This window comes from Orycteropus afer, unplaced genomic scaffold (assembly GCF_000298275.1).
Source record: "Orycteropus afer afer isolate SDZICR_OR568_19922 unplaced genomic scaffold, OryAfe1.0 scaffold00053, whole genome shotgun sequence".
NCBI classification, from domain to species: domain Eukaryota; kingdom Metazoa; phylum Chordata; class Mammalia; order Tubulidentata; family Orycteropodidae; genus Orycteropus; species Orycteropus afer.
This window is the reverse complement of record NW_006921640.1, coordinates 7,264,007-7,283,017: the sequence shown is the minus strand read 5'-3', so window position 1 is coordinate 7,283,017 and position 19,011 is coordinate 7,264,007. Positions and strand designations below refer to the sequence as shown.

Below are 19,011 nucleotides of genomic sequence, written 5' to 3'. Positions count from 1 at the left end.
CAATGTCATGAGACAAAGTGTATGTGAACTGCTGTATGGAAAGTGAATTTGCTCTGTAAATCTTCACCCAAATCACAATTAAAAAAAAAAAAAAAGTGATTTTTTTCAAAGTAATTTGGAAACAGTAAGTCCAAATATATGATGGACCACAGGACCTCAGCCTTCATGACCCTGAGACCACAACTAGATGGTGCCTGGCTACCAATGCCACCTACTCAAAAAAGGATCAAAATTGGAAATCTTGGACTAGGAGGAAAATTGTGGAACAAAATTCAACAACACAAAAATGTTCAGAATTACTAGTCAAATAGAGACTGGTGGAACTCCCGAAACTATGGCCTCAGATTATCCTTCAGGCCTGGAAATGGACTCACTTCCACTGAGATTGCCTCTGAGCCCAACAGTAGAAAGACTGACAAGCAGAACACCTATTCCAGGGAGATGCACCCACCTACCCAAGGGAGATGTACCCCTTAGATCAATCAGCCATGAGACATCAGAGTGGCAGCATTCACACAGAAAAGCTGAACAGACAGGAATACATAGATAAGAAGGGCACAGGGAAGGGTTGTCACAGGGAGGAGAGAAGAAGAGAACTTTTTTATGGTTGTGGATTGTAGTCAGGGCCGTGAAATTAAATGTAAAATGAATCTGTTTTGTAAATTTGCACCCAAATCACAATTTAAAATAATAATATTAATAAAAAGTATGTGCTTTTTTTTTAACAATAGCGTTTTCTTAATTTTCATTTCAGTGATTTTTTTTTTTTAAATACACATAGACTATATGGATAACTAAGGTCCCTGGATGGCAACAAGCAGTTTGCAACTCTACTACTAAAGGTTAGTGGTTCAAATTCAAGCAGTGGCATCATGGAAGAAAAGTCTGGTGATCTGCCTAGAAAATCCTCTGGAGCAGTTCCACTCTGAAGCACATGGGGTCACCCTGAGTCAGAATGGATGCATTAACAGGGTTTCTTCTTTTTTTTAGAAAAAATATGGGTAACTATCTTACCATCCAATTCTGCTTCATATTCTCTACAGTTATAATTAAATTTGCTTCAGGAGTCCCTAGGTACAGTAAATGGTTAAGTGTTTGGCTACTAACCAAAAGGATGGCAGTCAGAATCCATCAAAAGGCTTCTTGGAAGAAAGTCCTGGTGATCTATTTCCAAATGATCACAGTTACTGGGGAAAATAATAATAATAAACTTTCTCCAAACAAAAACATGCCATACAAGCCAAGCTTCACAATAATTTAAACTGAAATAAAGTGGTTGGAGAATAGAGGCATCACCTAGCCTTTATAGGTATAGGCATGAAAACCAACCTCAAAAGTACTTGTACCATAGCAGCTGGAACCACTGTCACCCTTCAAGCTTATTAACTGTTGACCACATTCTATTTTGACAAACCAACTTGTGTTATTATTAATAAATACAGTTGTGAATTGTGCATTGAAGTATTTCATGTTTTACTTTCCAGAAATAATACAATTAGGTACTCATAAAATGTGTTTCTTTAATGCCAACAAGAACAATTCAAGAGAACAAGAACAGTTTTACTGATTTACCACCTCATTAAAGCTTGCATTGAAGAATTGCTTGATAGAACATGAGTATGAGGTCTGATTATCCTTAATTAGAAACAAAAGCTTTCAAATACTCACTTTCATGTTGTAAAATAAACATTTTCTGCATCAATTTTTATTGAAATGAAAATTCAGGAAGCAAGTGCATACAGAACTGGATATAAGGCCAAATGTTTTTATTATTGAACCTAGTATTGAAGATTTAATTTCAGCAAAACTTGAAAAGGAAATAAGGAATTCAATACCACTTAAAATAGCTACCAAAAAAAAACAAAATACTTAGGAAAATCTTACCAAAGACACAAAAGACCTGTACAAAGAAAACTGCAAAACATTACTTCAAGAAACTGTAAGAGATCTACATAAATTAAAGAACATAATATGCTTGTGGATAGGAAGATTGAACATTGTGAAAATATCAATACTTCCCAAAGCAATCTATACATTCAATGCAATCCCAATCCAGATCCCATCAGCATTCTTTAAGGATATGGAAAAACCAATCACTAATTTTATATGGAAAGGAAAGAGATCTCAGATAAGCAAAGCACTATTGAAGAAGAACGAAGTAGGAAGTCTCAACACTCCCAGATCTCAGAACCTACTATACAGCCATAGTAGTCAAGGCAGCCTGGTATTGGTACAATGATAGACACATACACCAGTGGAATAGAATTGAGAACCCAGAAATAGATCCCTAGACCTATGGTCAGCTGATTTTTGACAAAGGGCCAAAATCCATTAAATGGGGAAGAGATTGTCTCTTTAACAAATGGTTCTGGCAAAACTGGATATCCATTTGCAGAAAAATGAAACAAGATCCGTACCTCACACCATACACAAAAATTAACTCCAGATGGATCAAAGACTTAAATGTGAAACCTAAAACCATAAAGTTCCTCAAGGAAAAATGGGGGCAATTTAGGAGCCCTAATTTATGGCAAGGAGCTCTGGTAGCATGGTGGCTAAAGCACTTGACTGCTAACCAGAAGGCTGGCGGTTCAAACCCACCAGCCACTCCTCGGAAGGAAGGTTGGGCAATCCTACTTCCGTAGTGATACTGCCTCGGAAACCCAAGGAGGGGTCGCTATGAGTCGGGGCCGACTCGACGGCACATAACAACAACAACAATTTATGGCATAAATAGACTGTCAAGCACAACCCAAAATGTACAAACAGCAGAAGATAAACTAGATGAATGGAATCTTCTAAAAATTAAATTCTTAACTGCTTCAAAAGACTTCTCCAAAAAAGTAAAAAGAGAACCAACAGACTGGAAAAAAATATTAGGTAACGATATATCTCACAAGGGACTTATCTCTATAATCTATAGAAAATTCCAACACCTCAACAATAAAAAGACAAATAATCCAATTAAAAACTGGGCAGAAGACATGAATAGACACTTCACCAAAGAAAATATTCAGGTGGCCAACAAACATATGAAGACATGTTCTCAATCAATCATTAGCCATTAAAAAAAACAAACTCACTGCGGTCGAGTTGAACCTGACTCATAACGACCCCTTCTTGGGCTTCTGAGGCAGTATCACTATGGAAGTAGATTGCCCAACCTTCCTTCTGAGAAATGGCTGGTGGGTTTGAACTGCTAGCCTTCTGGTTAGCAGTCAAATGCCTTAGGCACTATGCTACCAGAGCTCCTCATTAGCCATTAGAGAGATGCAAATCAAAACAACATTGAGATACCATCTTGCCCCAGCATTAATAGCATAGTTCAACAAGACAGAAAATAACAAATGCCAGTGAGGATGTGGAGAGATTGGAAGTCTCATACACTGCTGGTGATACAGCCACTGTGGAATGCAGTATGGGGATTTCTTAAAAAGTTGGAATTAGAAATACCATATGATCTAGAAATCCCATTACTAAGTACATATTCTAAAGAAGTGAGAGCTATATTAAGCACAGATACGTACATACCCATGTTCATTGCAGCAATATTTACAATAGCAAAAGATGGAAACAACCTAAGTGTCCATCAACGGAAGAATGGATAATTGAACTATGGTACATACATACAATGGAATACTATACAACACTAAAGAATAAATGTAGAATGTAGAATCTGCGAAATACCACATAATGTGGATGAACTTGGAGGACATTATGCTGAGTAAAATAAGTCAATTACAGAAGGACAAATATTGTATTAGTTCACTATTGTAAAATGTCAAGGAAAGGTTTACATATGGAAGGAAATTTTCACCATGGGTGGGAGGGATGGAGAGGGAACACGGCAAAAAAACAAAATAAATAAAAATGAAAAAAATATATTTAATTTCAGCAAAACCATATAATCTATCACATATTAACTCTGGTATATCAATTATATTATTTTGTTTATATTTTATTTTAAAATTGATTTCAGTTTTTAGTTGTATAAGACTTGTACCACAAGGAGTTTTATGTTTTTATCTATTTGAATGACAGAATAATAATAATTTAAGTAAATATCATGAGTCCCACAGAATGATTAAAAAAAAAATACCTCATTGCCATTGAATTGATCCTTACTCACGGCAACCCTATGTGCTACAGAATAGAACTACTACATGGGGTTTTCTTGGCAGTAATCATTACAGAAGCAGATTACTGGACCTTTCTTCCGTGGGGTCCCTGGGTGGATTTGAACCAACTTTTAGCCATTTTTCCACCCAAGGATCTAACAGAATGATTACTCAAGCTTGCAAAATGCAGCTTGGGCCTTATCTCCCAATATGTCCCTTCAAGTACCTTTACTGAGCCACTCAAAACTACTTGCATATATTTCACCAAATATTGAAATCATGTCCTTCCCTCTGCCTTTTCCCCTACTTCTTCACTTTACTAAAAAAATAACAGTTCTTTAAAATTCTACTCATGAGGCTGAGAAGTTTTCCCTGACTCTCACTGCACCACCAGTGTGACCAGGACACCTTTCCTGTGTGTTCCCACAGCACTCTACTCCTCTGTTAAAGCACACCTCAACTGTGTGGTGATGCTTGATTTACCTGGAAATAATTCTCAGCATACCATATGCTCATTCAATCACAGAAGTTAGATTAGATCCCCCATTTTGCAGAGGATAAAATGGAGGCTCAGGGAAACAGTGGAGGTTGCCTATGGTCACATTAGGTATTAAGCAGTAGGAATGAGAGTTAGGTGCCCTTTTTCATTCTCCAAGACCAAATACACAGCTCTTTCTCAAAATCAGAGTGACTGTGAAACACATAGGGAAATCTGTTAACTTACCTTCAGTTTTTCCTTGAGAATTCTACTCCTCTGTAGTTTCAGTGTTTCATTTCTTTCTAAAATAGCCTCTCGCTGAGTTTGAATAGCTGGCTAGATTGTGAAAAAAAACAAAAGCATGGATGGCAAGGGTTCATGGTTATCACTGGAAAGAAAGTGGTGAGGCACATTACTGTTAGTAGATCTTCATTTGACGGCCACAGTCACATATGCACATAGTAGATTTACATATTATTAATTATAAAAAGTATTATTAAAAAATAACTAGTCCATACTTACATTTCCCACTTTTCTTTCCCTGAAAGGAAAATAGAAAATTTTAGCAATCACTTAATTTGAAAAGACTGTCACAGCAGTCTTTTTACTTTCCCTGAAAGCAGCACATACTGTCAGGCCTCAGTGCCTTTGCATTAGCTATTTCTCTTCCAAATGCTCTATCTTCTAAACCACTTCAGTGTGCATCAGACAAAATTTTCTTTATCTCTCCATCCTAAGCTCAGTGAAATTTTGAAAATTGTGAAATTTTCTGTGACATCACTCCCTGTCCCAATCAAAATGCAGCCCTTTCTCCCTGGGTTCACAGACCACTTTCTTTGTCCCTCTCATGTAACCTTTGATCCTCTTTTGTACTGTGAGCTCAAGAAGCCCTGTTAGTGCAGTGGTTATAGCACTCAGCTGCTTACCAAAAGGTCAGTGGTTAGAACCTATCAGCTGCTCTGGGGAGAAAGATGTGGCAGTCCACTTCTGTAAAGACTTACAATCTTGGAAACCCTACGGTAGGGGCAATTCTACTCTGTCCTATAGAGTAGCTTTGAGTCAGAATCTATTTGACAGCAATAGGTTTGGTTTTGTTTTTTACTGTGAGTTCATTATCAAGACAATATGCCTCTCTGAATCTGCAGCCCTACCATAGTGCTCAACAAACATTAATAAATTAGATTGAATTATCTATAGTTTTAGAATTTGCACTGGGAAGGGCAATCTTGAAATAGTACTCTGTGGTAGTGGGGTAGGAGAGACTGTAGAAAAAATGAAGTTGAAATTCCAATTAGACCAACTTACAGCAAGAAGTTGGAGTGGGGAGCCTTAGCCTACTTCTCACAGAGAAGGCTTGTTCTGCTTAGTGAATTCCTAGAGTCAGCAGTCAAACTTAAGTTTCAGTGGGTGTGAAAGGAAATGGCACAGGTGACAGATTAAAAAGCTATTTTTAGGGCAGAGAAGTACTGAAATGTTATATCCCAAGACATACACCAGTGTACCCCAGACAGTTCAATATATGCCTGCTGTTACTCTTTAAGTATTAATAACACTCCCTTCTACTCTCAAGAGTTTCCCTGAGTGGCACAAACAGATTGCACTTAACTACAAATCTAAAGGTTGACGGTTCAAACCCCCCAGTGGCGCCACAGAAGAAAGACCTGGCACTATGTTTCCATAAAGATTACAAGAAAACCCTATGGAACAGCTCTACTCTGTAACACATGGGGCTGCTGTGAGTCAGGTCAACTCTATGGCCACAGGTTTGGGTTTTTGGTTTCACTTTCAAAAGAAGTCCTAATTTGGAAGTTAAGTTATACAGTTACCCTAGCTACAAGGGAAACAGAGGTCCACATGCAAATCAACTTCTCAGTGGCATTACTAGGAGATGTGGGGGATGCAGATGCACTAGGTGACACTGTCAGAGGGGGTGACCCCAAAATGACTGTCTACAAAACTTTTGTGCAGTGTTTCAGCAGAAATTTATTATTTTTTATAAAAATATTCCATAGTTAGTTATGACAACAGAAACATTTTTCATAAGCCTAGTTTACATGCATCAATATCCCTACAAAGCTACAACTCTATGCTAATTTACTTTTTGAAACTTCTAATGAGCTCTAGTCAAAGCTGTCATTATGACCCAATTATAGTGACACTTGGAATCATGTGATTTCATCTGCACACACTACAAGCACATGCTGTTGTTTTTGTTGCTGCTGGTATTTTTATAGTCACTGATTTTGTCAAATTTTCTGGTGTTTTAGCTATGATATTGTAGTAAATAGTATTTGTGAATATATATGAATAACTTTTTTGAGAGCGAATTAATAATTAAGGAAAAGAAGGAGAAATATCCAAAAAAAGACTTTTGCTTTTAATTAGTAATAATTTTGTAACCAATAATGTTATACTTAAATGCAGAAAGAATTTACAAAACAATTTTGTTGTTAGTATTCACATAATCTAAGACATACTACATTTAAGGAATGTACAACTATATTTATCATATATTATTCTATGATTAAAATTGCTAATAAACATTACTAAGGATTCTGTATGGCATGGTATGGGAGGAGGTCCATGGGAGGACAATGAACTGTGAGTTACTGCACTGGGTGATGCCAACCCTAGTGATGCCACTACAACTTCTATTGCGTATTAACATCTTAGGTGATGATACTGAGCTCTAAAATATTTACCTTTCATTATTATTTGTTAGAATATTACTCTCCGAGAAGACTTTTACTTTTGGCCAAAGTTCTACAAATTTGAGGGCCTTGCTCCCAATAAGTTGAAAATCTCAAGAGTAAACAAATCTGAAACAGAACCTAATCCTTCAAAGCTGGACCATGTCAGACAGTACTGTAAAATGTCCCTGCTAGTTGTGAGAGAGTCTACAGTTTCCATATCTTGGGGTGCAGGAAGGACCATCACACTATATACTGCAGGAGTTGCCAGATGCATCATTATTCATGTGAATGATACCCCTGAAGCTGTGTAGGGGACAGCCTGTTTGGCAGCTGCCTCATGATTAAGACTCTGAAGCAATTCTTCCAGAGACCCTGATGTTCCTGGAACTCACCCAGACTTCTATTTCACCTCAGTCACTTCCCTCAAGTCCACAACACCCACTGCATCATGAAGTCAAACTCTGTTATTACTGTGACACCCTTGGAGGAAAGCTGAGGTCCACATCCCTGCAAATCCAGCACCATACCTTAAATATTCTGGCAAGTGGAGTTTGTCAGTCTTGGTGACCACCAGAGCAATGTCTCTGCAGAAAGCCCGTTGGCAGGCTTTGATGCTCTCATTGAGAAGGTCTTCATGAGTTTTTCCCCCAGAAACTCTTTCTATGTCACTGATCACCCAGATCACTGAGCATTTGTCAATGGTCTGTAAGCATGAACACAATATGTATAAGAACTCAAGTGATGTCTTTGTTCTATAGGACATATTTTCTTTATTTATTTGTTGTGGTGAATATATATATCCACACACACACACACATATATAAACAAAATATTGATCAATTCAACAATTTCTACATGTACAATTCAGTGACACCGAAAACATTTTTCATGTTGTGCATGTTGTGCAACCATTATCACCATCTTTTTCCAAATTATTCCACCACCATTAATAAAAACTCAATTCCCCCTAAGCAAAGATGTCCCCTTTCCCTCGCCCTCCCACCCCTTGTAACTACTAACAATCTTTGGTTTCTATGTATTTGTTTATTTCATATAAATGAGATCATACAGTATTTGTCCTTTTGCAAATGACTTATTTTCCTCAGTGTAATGTTTTCAAAGTTCATCCATGTTGTGGTATATATCAGGATTTTACTTCTCTTTATGGCTGAGTAAAGCTTCATTGTGCATATATACCACATTTGGTTTATCCATTCTTCTGCTGATGGAGAGTTAGGTTATTTCCACCTTTTGACTACTGTGAAAAGTGTTGCAGTGAACACTGGTGTACAAGATACAATTTTTTCATGTCCTCTGTGCTCAGCCATTTTCCTTCCCTCTAGTCCGGCTTCTCACCACTTTCCACACACACTCTATGCTCTAGCCAAACTGAGCTACTTTCAGTTTCTCACATGTGCCTTGTTCTTTCATCTCTCAGAGCCTTTGCACTTGCCTTAGCCTTTACTTAACCTGTACTTGCCCTTCAAGACTCTGTGTAAGGACTACCCTGAGGATGGGTTGCCCATTCCTCCTTTGCATCCTACAGCACATGTATTTACCCTACTGCTCAGATAGCATTACTACACAGGGTCATCTTCTGCCCCACCAGAATATGAGGTGTTAGATGGCAAAGAGCTGTACCTTTTATCTTGGAATCCACATCACCTAAAGCACAGGGCTTGACCCATACTAGAAGCTTAATAGATGTCTGTGGTATTAATGAATGATAGAATTCATTAGCTTGTTTGCTTCAGTTTTCCTCTAGATAAAACTATTGTTTTTCCAGAATGAGTTTTGGTCGTTTACCAACCTCAAAGCTGTGACTTTATGGTGTCATTTTGAAGAGGGTTGATCTTCCCTGAATGTTTGGGGGCAGTACCATCATATAGCAGCTGAGGGCCATAAAACACATGATTCAAGTTGCAAAGTTTAATGAGCATTCAATTATAATTACTAATAACTTAAGTATTGCTTTATAAATATGCAACTTGTATGGACAGATAATCATGTGTTGCCTTGTAACACTTCTCATCCTATATTGTTTCACCTGTCTTTCCTCTCATAAACGAAGAGCTGGTTCAATTCAAGGATTGAGTCAATTTGTGGTGCATCAGAACAGTGCTTTGCACATAAAGGTGTGACAAGTTTGTGACTTGACAATTAAATCTTTATTTTTCTTCAGACCGATGGTTCTTAACAAGTAGTGATTTTAAATTCCAGAGAACATTTGGCAATGTCTGGAGATATTTTAGGTTACAGCTTGGCAATTGCTAGTTGGTAGATGCTCCTAAGCATCCTACAATGTACAAGACAGCCCCCCATAACAAAGAATTAGCCAGTCAAAAACGTCCATACTGCCAGTGTTGAAAACCTTGATCTAGAGCAATGGGTTTCAAAATTCTTTTAAAAGCAATGGAACATTTTTCAAATCAAATATTAAGAAGAATTCTAATTTATAAACTAGATTTTTTACAAAAATAGAATATCTCTGGTTCGATGGGGTGAAAGGTTTACAGCCCTGTTCAATGCTCTCCATCCTCTGTCCATGAGCCTTTTGGCTTCATGAATCATTGTTTAAAAAGCATCAGTCTCTAGAGTCAGACAAATTTCTTGCTTGATAGAGAATGACCTAGACACAGAGAAGTAAAGAGATGAGCATAAGGCCACACAACTGGGTCCTGTGGATGGATTCACATTTAGACACGCAATTAAACAGTCACTGCCTTCCCACTTCCCAAATTATAGGCAACTTGGAAAAGCTTCAGGCTTCATAGTGTCAACAGTGGGTAACAATTGCTCAATCAGGTTGTAGAACATCATAATGAAACCAGGCTGAGAGGGCCCTGGGGGCTGGGCTTCTTTCACTTCTATATTCCCCATGGACCTGGTAAACCAAACCAGCTGCTATTGAGTCCAATATTGTCAAGAGTAAAACTATGCTCCATAGGTTTTCCAATGTCTGATATTTTGGAAGTAGATCTCCAGGCCTTTCTTCTGAGGTAACTCTGGGCAGACTCAAAACTCCAACCTTTCAGTTAGCAACCAGTGCATTAACCATTTGCACCACTCAGACATGACTCTGGTAAACTATTAAAGAAAAAATAAAACTCACAGCAATCGAGTCGATTCCAACTCATAGCGACCCCCATTGGGTTTCCAAGGTGGTAAATCTTTACAGAAGTAAGACTATCCCATCTTTCTTCTGCAGAGCAGCTGGTGGGTTTGAACCGCCAACCTTCTGGTTAGCAGTCAAATGCCTTAGGCACTGTGCCACCAGAGCTCCTTTCTGGTAAACTATAAGAGTTTAATAAATATTTATTAACATGAGAAAAAGACTTCAATCATAAAGTGGTTAAATTTTGCCATAGACAAATTTCAGATCCTCCACAAATCTCCTGACTGCCAAGTTAGTCACACACACACACACACACACACACAAATTATATATACACACACACACACATATATGTATGTATGTATCTATAAAACAAGAACAAACTAGACTAATGAACAGGCAGGAGAACATTCCTACTACCTCCATCCCTACCTATGATGCAAGACGGCCTCGGAGAAATTAAAGTGACTTGCTTAAAATCACTTCTAAGTGATAGAAGAGGGACATATAAATTAGTAATAGTTGAAGCTTAGAGAAAGCAAAGCTTGCAGCAGAGAGACGGGGGAGGGCTCATTGTGCTATGTTCTCCCTGAAAAGAGCGTCGTCTTCAGTAAGTTCTGTGAGAAACATATCATAAACCACAAGAATGTAGAGGAGCACAGTCCAAGCAGAGAATGCTTGGAACCATCCCCTTGCTTAAGCCCGACCTCCTCAGAGTGGTTGTTCCAAGCCAGATCTGCTGGCTCCTCTGTTCTGAATTGCCTTTGATAAGCTGCCCAGTAACTGACTGCAATCATGGCTCCATGTAGTGAGAGTCTGGCTGCCTCCTAGCTTGCCTCTCACTCAATTTCACTGGAAGTAGCTGAGGTTGATGATCCCACTCCCAAGAGCAGAGATCCTGCAGAAACAAAGCTTGCATGGCTTGATGTGAGCAAACTGACCAAGGGAAAAGACAATGGGACTGCCTTTATCTTAAAGAAAGTGGATAAAGGGGACATCCTAGTGGGAAGTAGTAAATAGAGTCCCAGCTGGGAAGTCAGGAATCCTGCTTTCTGGTTCAAATTCTACCACCCACTAGCTGTGTGGTCTTGAGCAAGTTACTTTCCCTCTCTGAGCCTTTGTTTCCACACTGTAAAATGACCACATAGATCAGCTTATCTGTAAGCTGTCTTTCTGCTGTAGATATTGATTGGGAAACTATAGTCACAAAGCTCCTCCAGCTCACAGTTATTAATTTTGGAGAAATCTGCAGAATTGAAAATTTACATTAAGCAGAGAATCAATCATTCTGAATTGATTATTTTGGGAGCTGCTGTACTGATCATGATTTACTGATAGTGATCCTCCCTCCAGTTCCCTCCAGCACTGGTCTTGTGCTCCTGTGTTCCCTCTTTCTGAGACGTTCTTTCTTTCTCTGTCCTTTTCCTCTAGTCCCGCCTGTCCTGCAGGATTCTCCAGGAAGCCAAAGTCTGGCATGGTAGTAGAGCCACTCCCTCCCAACTTTTCCAGGCTTGTCTTCCGTGCCTCCTCCCTCTATACAACCCATGTCCTTCTTCCCTCCGGCCACTTTTCTCACCCCTCTGCATCTTCACTTATGCTGTTCTTTTGACTGGTATGGTGGTGGGTGGTTCCATTCCCAACCCCATTCTTTGCCTTGTGGGGTCTGAGCTTAATTATCCTCCCTGAAGCTCCACTTGTATAATCAATCACTATGCACTCACATTTTTATTACATCATAATGTGGTTTGTTAATTTTTATGTTTGACTCTCTTTTAAACTATGGGACTCAAGGGAAAGGACTCTATCTTTGTCCATCCAGAACCTAGTAGAAAGCTGAGCAGATGTTCAATGGGTGTTTGTTGTTAAAATAAGACCTCTTGGAGCAATTTCTACTTCCGAATGTTCCTAACACTTTGTACCTCTCTCATGTCATTTTCTGGCATTTATTGAGTCATTTATATATTTTCTCTCTCCTATTAAACTCTGAGCCTCTTTAAGGAAGGCTCTATTTCTCATTCAACATTGTTTTATTTTTGTTTGACTTTTTAATTGCTCATGTTTGTGCAAAATATGCAAATAATACAGAAGTTTATGTAGTAAAAAGTCATAGTAAACCCAGAAATTGCTGTTAACAATTTGTGGTAGTTCAGTTAATGTGTCAACTTGGCTGGGCCTGGTTGAGTGGCTGGGCAGCTGGATATAGTATTCCCCATAATGAGACTGGCAATCAACTCCATAGTGGAATCTACTGTGAGCAGCTGAGCAGCTGCCTTAGGGAATGTGGCCTGCTTCCTGTATGTAAGCAGAAGCCTTGGAGAATGGTCTCTAGCTTACAGCACCTTGAACCCTGCATGTAGCTGTGTCATTGTTCAGCAGCCTGCCATGCTCTGCTGACTGTTCAGCAGCCTGCCATGCTCTGCCGACCTTGGGACTTACAATGGACTTGAATTAATGGCCTGCCATGGGATTTGGTAATAACAGGACTGTGCCTTGTACTTGTCAACCTTGGGCTTGGCAGCCTCAGCAGCCAGCAGCTGTCTGAGCGAAGAAAACCTCTAGCTTCAGTGGGCCAGGAGCTGGAGGCAGAGCTGAAGCCCAAGGCTGAGGGGCTTTCACCCAGCCCCTAGAGCCCGGCACTATGAACTTGGACTTAAAGCCTCCAAACTGTAAGAGAATAAACTGTTTGTTAAGGCCATCCCATTTGTGGTATATTCGTGTTAGAGCGGCACTAGCTAACCAGAACACAATTCATGTGTATCTTTCCAGAAGACAGGATATTACTTTTGCTATGTATTTAAAAATATAATACATATATGCTTCTTAACACAATAGGTCATGCTCTGCAACTTTTCATTCATTTTTCAATTATTTTTGTTTTACTATGCAGGATATAGCAGGAATTCAGAGCATGGGCTCTCAAGCCAGCTTGTCAGAATACAAATCCCAGATCCACAACTCACTGGGTGGCAATAAGGGCAATTTACTTCATTTAGGACAGAACCTAGCACACAGTACGTACTCAGTAAACATCAGCTATATTTGTTAACTATAGATCTTTGAATCCTAGTGTTTAGCACAGTATCTTACACACGATATATATTTAATGAATGACTCATTAATTAACAAAAAAGATAAATTCTTTAAAATAACTCAATTTCTAATTACTAGTTAAGGCAAAACTACCCTGATGCTTAAATATCTGGTGGCAATACATCTAGGGGTTCCTGGTCAGTTCATACACCTTGGGAATTGAACCTCTACTTGAGACTTTGGCTAAATAAGTGGTCCTTCATTCAAACCTCCACCTTCAGCCACAGCTCATTGCACTAGGGATGGATATCTAATCCAGAGGGAATTAATACATTAGGTGGGCAGTAATCAATCAGATTTTCCTTCTAAGGAATTTAAACTAAAAGACATAGAGACTACAGACAGTGGTAGGCACATCAACCACAAGATCATTTAGAGACAGGGCTATTTTCCTGTTTTGTAATTATTTTATTTGTTTGGATGCACTTAGTCTAATGTGGATGCTAACAGTTAAATAAACAGAAGTAAGACTCTGATGAAAGATGTACAAAGAGAAGCAGAGTCACACTGCAGAGAAATGAGAAAGAGAATAGCTGTTTCTATCCTGGGAGGTTGCCTCATGAGATTCTTTGACATCCTTTTGATAAACCACTCTTCACTAAGAGTAGTCATGCAGAGAGAATGAGAAAGAATAGCTGCTTTAATGGATATCTGCTCCTTACAGTCAAACATGGTAGCAGCTTCTTGGTTCCTTGGTGCTTGGTCACCAGCTTCTCTGCTTTGTGCCTAACTCTTGGTCTCCCTGGACTACTCTGCCCTTGTTAACTCTGCTTTCTCTTAGTCCACTCCATTGCTGATCCTTTGCATACATCGAGCACTCTTGTTCCCAGCTACCAGGACAATCCCATGATTCCTCCTTCCCCAAACCTCTGGCCACCATATTCTGCCGCTGCCTGGAGGCTTAGCACAAAGAAAGCAAAATTTAATTCCAACTAAATCATAAAGTCTCTTAACCTGAAAGCAAAGCATTTCTTCTTTCTTTGGAAAAGGTGGAGGAGTTGAGGCAGAAGGGAATGAAACCATACGAAAGAGAATCACCTTTTTCCACATTTCATCCCTCTTGCTGTTGAAGTCGCCTGTGCCTGGAATGTCCACCAGCACGACCCCTTCTGGAATCAGCTCGGATTTTGGAAGAGTCACTTCTACATATTTAATCAAGGGCCAAATTTGTGTCCCAGCTGATTCTGCATTGCAATCTCTCCTCTGAGCCCGGATGTATGGGTCCAGCTTGACAGACAGCTCTCCTGCCTGAGGAAGAAGGAGAAAGGCAGTCAAAGGTACACTGAGTGCATGTAGGAAGCAGCACTGGTCAATGGGCACCAGGAGGCTTATAACCCAGTCTTCAAGGGCTTAGATTTTGAGAGCTAAAACAGACCCTGGATCAGGAAGTTCTAGCTCCTTATCTTATAAATGAAGTCAAAGTCAGTTGACAGGGACTTCAGGAAGTTATATGGAGGATAATAATTTTATATTATAAATTCTGAAATTCTATATTTCAACTCTAAAATTAATGTAATTAATACTCAGCTTTATAAATTTTTACAGAGAGAGGATTCTTCTCACATGTCTAATGTGAACATTTTAATTACTAGAAAGCCAATAATGACTATATGATAGAAAATCAATAGTGACAGGGTTGCCATATTTCCCAAATTGAAAATCTGACATGATAAAGGTTTTTAAAATTAATCTTCCAAGTGCAAAAAGTATCTTGATATGTAGGCATTTCCAGGACATTTTCATAGTGGTAGATGGTATGCAGAATAGTTCTCAGCCTATTTTTCCTGCCTAAACATACCTTGGAACAATGACACACTCATCCCAGGGATTATGGCAGTTAATCTCAACTGAAGTGTTTCAGGAGACAGAAGATTTAAGCTGTATGGTGGTCACTGTTAATTAATATATATAGAATGGGTTTAGAAGAAGATAGGAAAGTAAACTCTTAAGAGTTTAAATTACTTAGATAATCAGAAGATTCAGTATAATTTGGTAAGGAATAATAGATTTCATGCATTCTAATCAAGTAACAGAAAATTATGAAAGAGGAGATGATGAAAGCTCTTTACTATATTCTAATTAAAAAAAAAAAAAGAGCAGATATGATAAGGACAATGTGTAAGAAAAGGCATGAGCCTGAAAAGTCCCTTTCTATAAGAAGTGGGGGGTAAGGCCAATAAACTGTAGCTCAGCACAAAACATTCTAGAAAGCACACTAAGATTCTCACATCTGATCTGAAACCTCTGACCAAAACCCTGAATTCACTAAGATGGTAATTCTGTTCTCCCTGTATGAATAGCTAAATTTGTAAGTCTGGAATATTTCTAAATACAGAGATGGTGAGAAAATAAATATTATAATGACACCTTCATATAATTTTTGTGTATTCAAATGAAGTAACTAGTTTTGTAATTATTGTATTTGTTTGGATGCACTTAGTCTAAATTTCAGATATTAGGAATGTAATAATTTTAATAGGAGCTCTGGTAGCATAGTGCCTAAGGCACTTGATTGCTAACCAGAAGGTTGGTGGTTCAAACCCACCAGCCACTCCTCAGAAGGAAGGTTGGGCAATCTACTTCCGTAGTGATACTGCCTCGGAAACCCAAGGAGGGGTCGCTATGAGTCAGGGCTGACTCTACGGCAAACAACAACAACAACAATAATTTTAATAGTAATATCTATTTAAATATGTTGTTGTTGTTATTATTTGCCATTGTTTGAGTTACTAGATGTACAAGAGATAGCTACGTGCTTTGAAGATTTCATTTTGATTTCTAAGAGTGCCCAGATATTTAAAATATTTTGAAAGAATCAGATATATTAAATTAGAACAAAAAAATCTAAAAAAATTTTATTAATTATGTAAGTAGCATTAAATAATGAAGGAGAATATGTTTTGCTAACCTTAAGAGATATTTAACATTACCTTTTAGAACAAACAAAATAATTTTTCTTTTGTATAAAAATTGCCAGATTTATAAATAAAATAATAAAGATTAATTTTAAACTCTAAGAAGCACTAGATTCTTAAATGTACAACTTTCAATAAGTTGAATATTAGTTCCACAGATATTTTGTTTTACTTTTTAAAAATCAAATTTTAATTTAATAAAATAAATATTAGTCATAAAAATGAGAAGAGGATTGTCCCACTAGTTGCCTATCCAATATCCATTCTGTCCTTCATCCACACTAGAAGATATTAGGAATGGTTTTGTTTGTTTGGGGAGGTAGTGGGTTGTTACTGGCCTAAACCAATTATATAACAAGTCTGTTTCTTGATTTTCTGGACTCTCTTTCAGGTAGGAGTGGCCATGTGACTCAGTTCTGAACAATGACATCAACACAGTAATTTGTCGGGGGTATTTTTAAGAAAGCTTTTTGTCCAGTGAGAGGAGATGTGGTTGGACTACTTATTTATTTATTTATTTTTGTCTACTTCTTCCTTCTAAGACGCCAGCTGTGAAGTCTAGCACTTCAGTAGTACTCTATGACTATGAGGTGGCAAGTACAACGGAAGGCCAGGGGAAGCAGAGATGTCAATCTAGACATTGCTGAGCCACTGAACCAACCCAAGTACCTTTGTCCAGACTTGTTACACAAGAAAAATAATAAACCCTTATTTGTCTAAGCCATTTTAAATTGGTTAATTTTAATTACTTGCAGCCAACAGCATTCCTAATTAATCCTCAAGTAACTGTAATGGTCTTTTCTGAGGACAAAATCTCTCCTATTCAGACATTAACAATTCCATTAATAACGAAAGATAGATTGGGTGTGGCCACTTCTGATTTGGGTATCAATTTACTTGCAATAAAAACACTGTATGTATCTTGAGTAAGTGCCCCAAATGGATTCAATGGATTATGCTTGAGACACATGACAAAATATAAAGCAAATCATCTTGAAAATACCTCATCTGCCTTGAGGGTGATGATTCTGGAGGTAGGAATCTTTCCTTTGGGCTTTGCCTTTAGTAACTCCTCATAGTTCCTACTTTCTGCTCCATTTCCATAAAACATTTGTAGCTTCCAGATGGCTTCCTCCACTGCATCATCCCTGTCCCATGTGTCCTCTTCTCTGTCTAACTCCTCTGTCCTGTGCAGGAGTTTAGTCAAGTTCTTCAGTTCCTCCTTCCACTCCTGCCAAGGCAGAGTAGGGCCAAGCCCATCATGACATGCATACAGGAAAGAAATGATAAAGGAAGGAGGCCACTGTTTCAATCAAAACCAAACCCACTGCCATTGAGTCAATTCCAATCATAGAGACCCCCATTGGATTTCCAAGGTGGTAAATCTTTACGGAAGTAGATTGCCCAATCCTGCTTCCACAGAGTGCCTGGTGGGTTTGAACAACCAACCTTCTCGTTAGCAGTCAGATACCTTAGGCAATGTGCTACCAGAGCTCCATTGTTTCAGTAGGACTATTTATATTTTTCCAACCTCTTTGCCTGGCAAGTACCTACATGTTTCTATCATCTCCGTCTTTTTCCTTTGTGTGGCTCAGAATTCCAGCAGTTTGTGGAGGGCAGCAGGGCTGCATATTCAGAGAATGTGCCACTCCCAAGGACCCAAGAGATCATACTGTCCAATCCCCTTGTTGGATAATGAGAAAATAGTGGCCCAAAGAGCAAAATGCCTTGCCCGAAGTCCCAAACCCAGCTGTGACAGGATCTGGGCCAGAACACCCGTCTCATTCCATTGAGCGTTCTCATTCTGTGATGTTCTTTCCATTCAATAAAGGCATGAGTTGTATTTACAAGGATTTTATTTTTAAAGGAGATCTGGTGGTATAACACCTAAGGCATTTGATGGCTCAACAGAAGGTTGTCAGTTCTAAGCCCACCAGCTTCTCCGAGGAAGGAAGATGAAGCAATCTACTTTTGTAAAGATTTACTGCTTTGGAAACTCAATGGAGGTCGCTATGAGTCAGAATTGACTCAATGGCAGTGAGTTTGATTTGGTTTTTTTTTTTTTTTACAAGGAGTAGAATATTAATGCCTGAGAGAGTGAAAAGAAAAGGGAGGGAGGGAGAGGGAGTGAGAAAAGAAAAATTTACCTGATCAGAGAGTAAGTGTATTTTAGCCTCATACTGGTCACAGCAGCCTGAGCTCACTTGTACAATACATGAAGTACATATACTTTCTCCAGACACTGGTAGAAACATTGCTTGCTGGATGATGGCATTAATTAGGGAGCTCTTCCCAGCCCCAGTGCTTCCAAATAATCCAATGTAGACTGGATCCAATGATGGCTTTTCAATCAAGGCAAGAAGCCTGTTTCTGGGTCAATTTTAAAATACACAATATGATTATCATCAAAGTATACCAGAATGAGCACCAGAATAGAATATAAAGGGGTTGAGTTCTAATCCTAGGCAGGTCACTACATCTTTTTGAGCCTCTTCTGTCTCCTTGGTCAAAAGGAAATATTAATCCTTGCCATTGCACAGAGCTGACCTAGGACCAAATGAGATTATGTAAAAATGTTTGGTGATGATAACTCCATACAGAC

The 19,011-nt window shown here is 38.7% G+C and overlaps 1 protein-coding gene across 1 annotated transcript in view; it reads right to left on the bottom strand.

Moving 5' to 3' along the window:
• The window catches only part of NUGGC (nuclear GTPase, germinal center associated), an 81,603-nt gene that overhangs the window by 57,604 nt on the left and 4,988 nt on the right, over positions 1 to 19,011 (bottom strand). The window contains exons 4-9 of the mRNA XM_007938773.2: positions 18,557 to 18,779; positions 17,413 to 17,640; positions 14,533 to 14,742; positions 7,817 to 7,992; positions 5,119 to 5,137; positions 4,843 to 4,932 (exon numbers count right to left, since the gene is read on the bottom strand). Coding sequence (XP_007936964.2) covers positions 4,843 to 4,932; positions 5,119 to 5,137; positions 7,817 to 7,992; positions 14,533 to 14,742; positions 17,413 to 17,640; positions 18,557 to 18,779 — 946 coding nt within the window. The remainder of the gene's footprint in view (positions 1 to 4,842; positions 4,933 to 5,118; positions 5,138 to 7,816; positions 7,993 to 14,532; positions 14,743 to 17,412; positions 17,641 to 18,556; positions 18,780 to 19,011) is intronic.